Source organism: Marmota monax, unplaced genomic scaffold (assembly GCF_021218885.2).
Source record: "Marmota monax isolate L192 unplaced genomic scaffold, Marmota_monax_Labrador192_F-V1.1 WCK01_AAM20220418_F8-fsc00099, whole genome shotgun sequence".
Taxonomy (NCBI): domain Eukaryota; kingdom Metazoa; phylum Chordata; class Mammalia; order Rodentia; family Sciuridae; genus Marmota; species Marmota monax.
In genome coordinates, this window is record NW_026692126.1 from 3,189,874 (window position 1) to 3,199,332 (window position 9,459).

At 51.2% G+C, this 9,459-nt stretch overlaps 1 protein-coding gene across 1 annotated transcript; it reads left to right on the forward strand.

The window, feature by feature from the left end:
* The first annotated feature begins 5,663 nt into the window (after positions 1 to 5,663).
* On the forward strand, positions 5,664 to 8,891 carry Phlda3 (pleckstrin homology like domain family A member 3). The gene is made up of 2 exons (XM_046464264.2): positions 5,664 to 6,489; positions 8,239 to 8,891. Exon 1 carries the CDS (start codon positions 6,048 to 6,050, stop codon positions 6,423 to 6,425), a length of 378 nt encoding a protein of 125 aa, XP_046320220.1. The 5' UTR covers positions 5,664 to 6,047; the 3' UTR covers positions 6,426 to 6,489; positions 8,239 to 8,891.
* Positions 8,892 to 9,459: the final 568 nt, after the last annotated feature.

Sequence of the window (9,459 nt, forward strand, 5' to 3'; positions counted from 1 at the left end):
TTATTTTATTTTTGTGGCAGGCAGGCACTCCTTTATTCAGCAAATCATCTCCTCCTCCCGGCTCTGGCTCCTGACAGGTGCTGGGTCCCTGCAGGAGCTCAGGTTGTTTCCTGTCTACAAGCAGATAGTGTGTCCACTGGTGCAGCCAGCACGCAGACCCAGCACCCAGCCAGCCTGGGACATAGCTGTGCCCCCACCTATGTATGAGCTCGAACCCTGCTTTAGAATCAGCGCTTCCACCTAAGATTTGCAATAAAAATTAAAATAATTTGATCTGTAAACTACAGTAAAAAGTTTCAAAAGTCTTAAAAACTGTGTTCCATACAATGGGACGGCCTTTGTTCTTGTTGGGTGAAAGGAGACCCCAAGGTGCTGAGGCGGGTGCAGCGTTGCTGGGCGGGGCGATGCTGGATGCGCCTCCCTGCTGAGAACAGAGCTGATTTCTTCCCTTGGGCACCAGAATGCTCCGGCTGCTCTGTGGCCACCTGGTCCTTGGCAGCAGCCACCTTGTGTGACATGAGTATGCTATCCAAGCATGTAGATGTATGCATATACATATTGGTGTGAATCCTTCTAGATATAACCTTATAACAGAGGTGGACTTTTGCTCATGTGGGTTATACTACTTTTACTATACTGAAATATTTCCCACAAAAACCACCTATTCCAGACACCTCTCCCTATGAAGACTTATAGATCGTTTTATTATTTTCAACTGCTCCTTTGCGTGAATAAGGATGCGTAATGCAACTAACTAGGTGTTTTAAAGAAGCAATGCTGGTGTAGGATTAAGAATATTCAAGTACTGCAGAATGATGAACCATAAAAAAATAAATAAATAAAAGTCTCTATCTTCCTTCTTCACCCTTGCCCAGAAGATTACATTGTTAACTACAGACTTTCAGGTTTTAATTATTACACTTAATTTTGGTAACAGTTTTAGATTTGTAGAAAAATTGAGCAGATAGTACAGCATTCCCACATACCTCCTCCCCAACTGAAGTTGTTTGTGTTAATATCTTGCGTTAGTGTTGTTCATTTGTTATAATTAAGAATGGCACATGCCTATGATTCCAGCAGGCTCAGGGAGGCTGAGACAAGAGGATCATAAGTTCAAAGCCTGCCTCTGCAACTTAGCAAGGCCCTAAGCAACTCAGTGAGACCCTGTCTCTAAATAAAACACAAAATAGGGCTCAGGATATGGTGCAGTAGTTGAGTGCCCCTGAGTTTAATCCCCAGTATAAGTAAGTAAATAAATAAATATTGATACATTTATTTATTTATTTTTTAAAAATATTTTTTAGTTATAGATGGATGCAATATCTTTATTTTGTTTATTCATTTTTATGTGGTGCTGAGGATTGAACCCAATGCCTCACATGTGCAAGGCAAGTGCTCTGCTACCGAGCCACAACCTGATACATTTATTTTTAACTAAAATCTACAGATTATTTTTACTCCTTTCCCCCGCCCTTATGGTACAGGAGATTGAACCCAGAGGCACTTTACCATGAGCTACATTCCCAGACCTTTTTATCTTTTTTTTTTAATTTTTAATTTTTTTAAAAAAATTTTGAGACAAGGTCTTGCTCATTTGCCCAGGCTGGCCTCTAACTTGTGATCCTCATGCTTCAGCCTCCTGAGTGGCTGGGATCACAGGCATGTGTCACTGAGCCAAGCTTATGTTTACTCTAGATGTTGCACAGTTGTGTGGGCTTTGACAAATGCATAATGTCTCATCCACCATTATCATATTATACAGAACAGTCTCCTGTAACCATCTTTGGTTTCCATTATTGTTATAAATAATAGACCTCTTGATTAGTTGGTTAGATCTAGATAGCATTTATTGACTCCCCATAATGAAAGAAGAGGAAACTATTGCATTATCCTTTTCCACCTCCCAATCTGAGTCAGGTCCATTACCAATTCATTCACTTATTCAATAGTTATTTATTGAAGTCCTACTGTGTACCAGGCAACATTTTAGGTGTTGGAGCTACAGAGGTGAAGAAAACAGATAAAGTCCCTGTCACCACAGAGCCTACAAGAGGAGATAGATAATAAATAGGGAAAGAGGGAATTGTAGATGACGATATATTTTATTGACAAAAATCAAGCAGGGAGGAGATACAGTGTGTGTCTGTGTCTAAGAGGAGGGTTAAGGTTTGAAGCAGGGTGTTGGGTGACATCTTGCACAGAAGGTCATATCTGAACAAAGAACTGAGTGAGGTGGAGAAGTAAACCGGGAAGTAAACCAGGTGGTGGTGTGGGAGAGTGGTCCAGGCACTGAGAACGGCAGGTGCAAAGGCCCGGAGGAGGTCTGCCTTGTCAGGAGTGGTGCCAGAGATGGGTGGCTGCAGTGGGGGCAGGGGTGGAGTGGGGGTAGGGTGCAGGAGGTGAGGCCAGAAAGCAACAGGCAGGTCCTAGAGGGACTTGCAGTGACATCCCTCCCAGTCGCTTTCCTCAGAGTTAGGTGAGAAGACTCTGGTAGATTTTTAGCAAAAGGAGCGATATCATTTTGCTTTGGTTTTGTGTTTTTTTTGGTGTTAATCTAAATTTAAATTAATTAATAAAATTACCTTCAGTGTTCTTTCTTCGTTTTGTTTGATAATTTATTATCCTGAAACATAGTTTATATTAAGTAAATGTTCTCGAAAATGAAAGCTGTGTGATTTAGTGCATCTCTCTGTGTTCTATCCTAGTCTCGACCTTACCTTCTCCCCATCTTTCTTTCCCTTCCTCTCTACAATGTCTCCCTCCTCCCCATGCAGGGTGGGGTGGCTGAGATCTAGCTAGAACCATTTCCAGTACACTCTTCCCCGGGGCCATTTTAGAGTTTAGCCTGTTCCAGCTGGACTCGGATTGACAATGCAGATCGGTTTTCCCTTTGGGGTGGGCAGAGGGAGGAGTCAGCTTTGGGTTGCTACCAGGGTACATTCTGTCCATCTGTCTGATATATAATCAACAAGTCAATAAGAATTGAGTAAGAATCTCCCGGCCCCAGCACTGCCCCAGCCCAGTGGCCCAAGGAGGCTAGGCTGCAGCTCCTGTTGGAGCTCCGTGGAGCTAGGGATACCCTGGCTGGGTGGTGGCACAGCACCGCCCCCTCTGCACCCTGTTCTCCTGGCCTTTGAAAGCTTCTTGATCTTCTGATAGCCCAATAATCCAGCCTGGGCCTGAGAGTCTCCCAGAAGAGGCTACCAGGCAAGATGCCAGTTTTAGGGGATGAGTCATCTTCCCTTGTCCCAAGAGGTCATGAGACTAGAGGACAAGACTCCCAGGTTCCAAGGGTCTACTCAGGCCATTAGGAAGTTGTGGTGTTGCTGGGAACTGTGTGTTTAGTTGGCAATGACCCTTCCAGCATTAGAGTGTACTGGCTGAGTTTCCTCCTAGGGTCTCCTCTTTGCCCACTCACTCTTGCTACCCCATGTTCCTGATTTTTTGTTGTTATTGTTGTTTTGTTTTTGCTGTGATAGCGATGGAACCCAGGGCCTTGCGCATTCTAGGCAAGCACTCTGCCACTAAGCTACAGCCCCAGCCCTCTAGCTCCCCACCTTCCCCACTTCTGTGTCTAAAAATCTAGCAGCCTTCCACTCAGCAGCCGAGGAGGAAAACGTGGATGACTGGGTCATATCCAATATCATGCCTCTAGTAGAGGCAGTATGGCTCTGAGTCCTGTTAGCCACCACACATTCTCATCCTGGCTTTAACATTACAGAATGTTGTGTGACCTCGTTTAGGTTGCTTGTCCTCTCTGGGTCTGATTTTTTATCATCAGAAAAATGGGCACAATAATAATACTTTTCTGTCATAAGGATATAAAACATGTGCTAGGACTCTGTAAATTTTAAAAACCTGTGTATGGTGAATTAACTTGAAACTGGAGAGAACATAAACGAGACCCAGGCCCAGTGCCAGGACAGGAGGAACTGATAGAGATGGGAGAGTTAGCGGTACAGCCTGTTCTCTAGCCCATTTCCTCAAGGACAGAACTTTGGGTCATGGTAGGACTCCGTCAGGTTGGTGCATTCAGGAAATTCCTGTGGAGGAGTGGGGGAGAAAAGAGCCAGGGAGGGCATGCTGGCAGACAGGGCTGTGGCCACTTCAAGCTCTTCTGCTGCTGTCCTCTGGGTCTTAGGAGACACCTACCTATCTTGTTTGCTTCTCTTCTTTTATGTCTATTCCCTCTCCTCGAGGGGCATTCTGGGAGTCAATAGTTAGTGGTTTGTGTGTGCACGTCATGTGCATAGGGCTGTGTCTGGGAGGCTGATTTCTGCCTTTTTCCAGACCCTGGAAGGAGAGAGCACCCCTGGCCCACAACTGGACCCTCCCTGTGCCCGTTAGTTTCTGCTCACTGGACATGACAGAAACACAGGGTGTGGTGCAAAGAGGTCTCCTCTCTGCCATTATTATGTATCATTATTCTCATAACAATCTATCATTAACATGTCCATGAATAGGCTCTTAAGAACTTTGGCCTGGAGGAGCTGACCAAGATGGGGCAGAGGAGAACCCAGGGAGCCATCTTGCAGCACCTGGCCTAAGCCAGTCTCTCCACCCTGTCCAAAGGAAAGGTAACAGAGGGAAGGAATCACAGTTGCTGGGGCTTGTTCTAGCCTTTCAGAAGTGTTCTGTAGCTTATTCATCACAACAGCTCCATGAGACGAGAAGAAATTAATCCTTCCATTTGACAGATGAGGAAGTGGAAGGACATTAAGGGAATTGCCACACTAGGGTGTGGGGAAGAGGGAGGTTTGTACCCCACAGGGCAGAGTGTTATTGTGGTGTTCACACAATAACACTCCTAGGCAGAAAAGGGAAAGAAGGCTTTTCCCTCCACATCCCTCCCTCTTCAGTGTCTAGAGAGACGTCCATTCTCTTGGGATAGGGGACAGGGGAGAGAGATTCTGTAGGGAGGAAGCCCCTAGGCCGGAGCAGACTGACTACGCCAAGGCATCAAAGGTCATGGGGTTGAGCACCTGCCACCTCCAAGTACATGCCAGGGAGAGGACTGCAAGCAGTGACATCCCCAGATCGCTGTCAGTCACTACAGAGAGGCTTTGATTGATCTCAGCTCACCTCTCCCCAGTTCGCACTGGCAACTCTCTACAGGTCTCCCAGCAGCAGAGAAGGTGGGCCGTCCAGGCAGTGGACAGTTATGGACAGCCTCTCTAGGGCCCGCACAGGGGAGAGAGGTCTTTTCTCTGCCATTATCATGTATCATTTAAATCTGTCATGGGGGAGGAAATCTGTCGATGGGGGAGGAACCCAACACGGGCTCCTGGCTGAGGCAATAGGCCAGAACTCCCGCGGCCTGGGAAGCATCCAGCAGCTGTCTGACGCCCACTGGGCGAGCGGTGCCACAATGCGCTAGCTGAGCAAACCCACCCCCTTGCAAGCAGTGACCGTTCATCTAGAAGACGCTCCTTCCCCTCTCTCCCGCCTCTCCTCCTCTGTCCAAGGCCTGGGGGGCTGTGATTCCAAGAAGCGGCAGACGGCGGGCCAGAAGGCTTGGACTGCTGGGTAAGCGCCCCCGCTGGGTCCCGGTCCTCCCCGCCCCGCGCCCTGCGCCTGCAGAGTGTGGCGGAGCCCCGCCCCCCGGGGCCCTGCCCGGGCGGGTGCGCAGCGCGGAGGGGGAGGGCCGGCGGGGCAGGAATGCGGGGCGGGCGGCGCAGGAGGCGAGCGGCGGAACATGTAAGGACACATCCCGCGAGCTGCCGCCCAGCGCGCAGACAGAGCCCAGGGGAGCGAGCGAGCGAGCGGACCGGCGGGCGGTGGGGCTTACGGACCCGGGAGGCTCAGCGCACTGGCCAGCGGCGCGGCGGGACCGCTCGGTGCGGAGGAACCCAAGCTGGTTGCAGCGAGCGGCAGGCGGGGGCAACAGCACGCACTGCCGGCGCGGTCGTGTCCGAGGACCGCGGTGCGGACTCAGGTGGTCAGGGCGCACTGCCAGCCGGCCCCGGGGCCAGAATCCGGCGCTGCAGAGCCGGGAGGGGCGCCGCGCCCGCCGCAGCCTCTAGCGTTCTTGGAACCCCGGAGTGCCCATGACGGCGGCGGCGACAGTGCTCAAGGAGGGCGTGCTGGAGAAGCGCAGCGGCGGGCTGCTGCAGCTGTGGAAGCGCAAGCGCTGCGTGCTCACCGATCGCGGGCTGCAGCTCTTCGAGGCCAAGGGCACCGGTGGCCGGCCCAAGGAGCTCAGCTTCGCCCGCATCAAGGCTGTGGAGTGCGTGGAGAGCACCGGGCGCCACATCTACTTCACACTAGTGACCGAGGGTGGCGGTGAGATCGACTTCCGCTGCCCCCTCGAAGACCCCGGCTGGAACGCGCAGATCACCCTGGGCCTGGTCAAGTTCAAGAACCAGCAGGCCATCCAGACAGTGCGGGCCCGGCAGAGTCTGGGGACTGGGACCCTGGTGTCCTAAACCACCAGGCATACCGTTTTACCGTCATGCTCCCCACCACCACGGTGCTCAGAGGTCATGCCAGGTAAGATCCTAGGAGACTGAGCCCTCTTTCTCTCCTTCCCTCCCCCTCCTCTATTCCCTACAGAGAAAATCAGGGACCAGACCTCAACTTCAAAACCGGACAATCCTAGGGAAGGTTCCTGGGGCCAACAGAGAATAGGAGCTCAGGAGTCTGAGCTTGGGAGGCCTAGTGGGTGGTGGCCAACCAAGCAGAGTTGGCCTTTCCCCTGCTGTGCCATGCAGCAGGGTCGTGAATGTGACCTAGGTATCTGAGAGGGAGCAGGGACAAATGGAATGGGCCTCCCCACAGGTAGCCCTGACTTATATGAAGGGACATTGGCCTGCAGGAAGTGCACTCCCATCCCCCACCCCACAGGCTCCTGGTTGTGGCTTTCTGGGACCTGGGGAAAACTGAGGTTGGGGATGAGAAGCAGAAACCCACTTCCTTCTGCTAGATTGAAGCTTGTCACAGAGTTTGAGCATTGACTTGAGGCAGAAAGGCATATCCTTTGGGTAACAAAGGGGTCTTCAGGATTAGAATCAAAACCAAGGAGTCCTTGCTCCAGGTGGGTCCTCAGAGGAGGCCTTGCCTGGCTGGCCTGAGGGTCCAACTACCCTTTCTGGAGGCTGGGTTTTGGGCCTGGGGCTGAGTGTTTGGGAGAACAGGAGAGCCAGGGGAAGAGATAGGCAGGCCAAGGCCAGGCCACTGATACCCAGGGGATGTGCCTGTCTGTCCACCTGTCTAGCCAAGAACCAACCAAGCCTGGCTAGGCCAATGGAGCGGAAGCTGACAAGAGGAGACAGGGCACTGAGGAGGGTGGCTGGCTGGTGGGTACAGGATGGGGTCATGAGTTGTTATTTGTGATGTCTTAATCCTCCTTGAGCAGTAGGGCAGAGGATGGAGGGCTGATTTGTGGTCAGGAAGGCTCAGGGGAGGGACCAGGAATAGAACCTAGAAGCCTGGCACTCAGCCCCATGCCCTCTTCCCCAGATGCCACTCCCTCCCCGTGGGAACTTGGAGCAGGGTTGGGGAAGGGTTTATACCACTCTCGGCTAACTTCTGAGGTAGAAACCTATGTCCCCCCATCCCCACTCCACCCCCCATAATACCTCAGGTGCCTCGCCCTGCATTTTCTCTGGTTTCAACAAGTAGAGAGTCCCAGGAACCTGGGGCTCCATCTAGTGTCATGGCCCCTTTGATCCTCCTGTTAACTCCCTCCCACGCTATAGTGAGGGTTGGACACAAGGCTGGATGGGAGGCTGGGTGTAAGACAGACCTGCTGTACTCGAATGGGTCTACATTGATCCCTCAGGCCTAGGAAGAGGTGGTCTGTGGGGGGAGGGGCGGATTCCACTGAGCACAGTCAGCTCTGTATCCAGGAGGACTGCATCGGGGATTCAACCAACTCAGAATCCAAAATAGCTGGATAAAAATTATGTTATTTTGAACATGTACAGACTTTTTTGAGTTCAAACAATACAGTATAACAACTATATTAACAGTATAGTAACTATTACAAGTAACATATACAGGAGGTATGCATAGGTCATATGCTAAACCATGCCATTTTATATAAAAGACTTGAACATCAGATTAGGGTATTCATGGGGTGCCCTGGAACCACCCTGTGGGTAACTAGGGACTGCTGTATTATTTTTCTGCTTGTCCTGGTATGGAAAAGGGTGGGAGGGTCTGGTGTGATACACTCAGCTCCTAGAAGATTCTGTACTCCAGGTTGCCTCTGTCCTAACCACTGTTCTTTCTCTCCAGCTTCCTTGCCCCCGTTGGCTGGTGGGAGCCTGACTGTGCTTCATGTGGTGAGGCAGGTGCCATGGACTGTGGAGGAGGCATTGGAGCTGAAGGAGTGGACAGAGCGAGGGGAAGAGGACAGAAGCCTCCCCCTGCCCCGGGGCTGAGGATGAAGATTCAGATCCTGGATGCCTGGACTGGCAGGAAATGCCCAGCTCAGGGTCTTCTAGCCTCACATGTGACGGCAGAGAGTTGGCATCAAAGCCCTCCCCACTGTGATCCGGCCTTTGGTTCTGCAGACTGCTGTTAGTCCCTGGCTTTGCTCCAGGCCCTGGGGAAGGCAGTCCCCCATGGGGTGCTTGGCCAACTCCACAGGACTCAGGAGGCCAGCCTAGTGTCCAGAGAACAAACCATCCTCGGACAGCCTCTGGACTCATCTCAAGGAGGGGGAGCTGCTGGGCCTGAGGCCCATTCCTGGGGGTCTCCTGCTGCTTAGGTCCTTTTGGGACCCCCACCCATCCAGGCCCTCTCTTTGCACACTTCTTCCTCCACCTCTACCCATCTTCACCCACTGTGGTGCTAGGCCTGGAGGTGGTGGGGGTGGGGTGGGGGTTTGGCCATTACCATTTCATGCGTATTTGGAAATGAAGATGTCCCACAAAGGGTAATAACCACACTGTTTGCTGAGTGAATTCTTTGCCCACAAACACCCAGAGCTTGGAAGGTCTCTGCCTCCACCACACTTTCCCAATCCATAATCCATTTAGAAATCTCTAGCCTGGTAGGGGACATGCCTTAGTGGCTCTAGGAATAAGGGGCCTCAGTGTTACTGAGAGATGTTATCTAATTCTGTACCTATAAATGCTTCTTCTACAGAAGGTTACCTTGCCCCTTCCATCCTGGAAGATGGCTCAGATTTCTGGGCAGAACTTAACTCCCTGTCATTTACACCCTCAGGCTTATGCATCTATACAGTAAGTGAGTGTTCCTTGTTGGGTGGCTTAAAAGAAATAATTTCAACATGGGGGACACTAAAATGCAAGTAGCTGCGCTGAGTTATTCAGAAATTGCTAGTTAGTTCCCCCCACACCAATGGGCTTTCTGCATTATAGCCAACAGTCTACTCTTCTTCCTTTCCTCCATCTTTCATCATGTCTGACCTTCTGGGGTGGAACAGTGGCCTACTCCAGAGCCTCTGGAAGGAGCAAGAAGGCTGAGTGACTCCCTTCAACAGTGTGAAGG

Excerpts from the sequence above, each read along its gene's own strand:
- Phlda3 (XM_046464264.2), top strand. The coding sequence starts at position 6,048 with ATGACGGCGGCGGCGACAGTGCTCAAGGAGGGCGTGCTGGAGAAGCGC.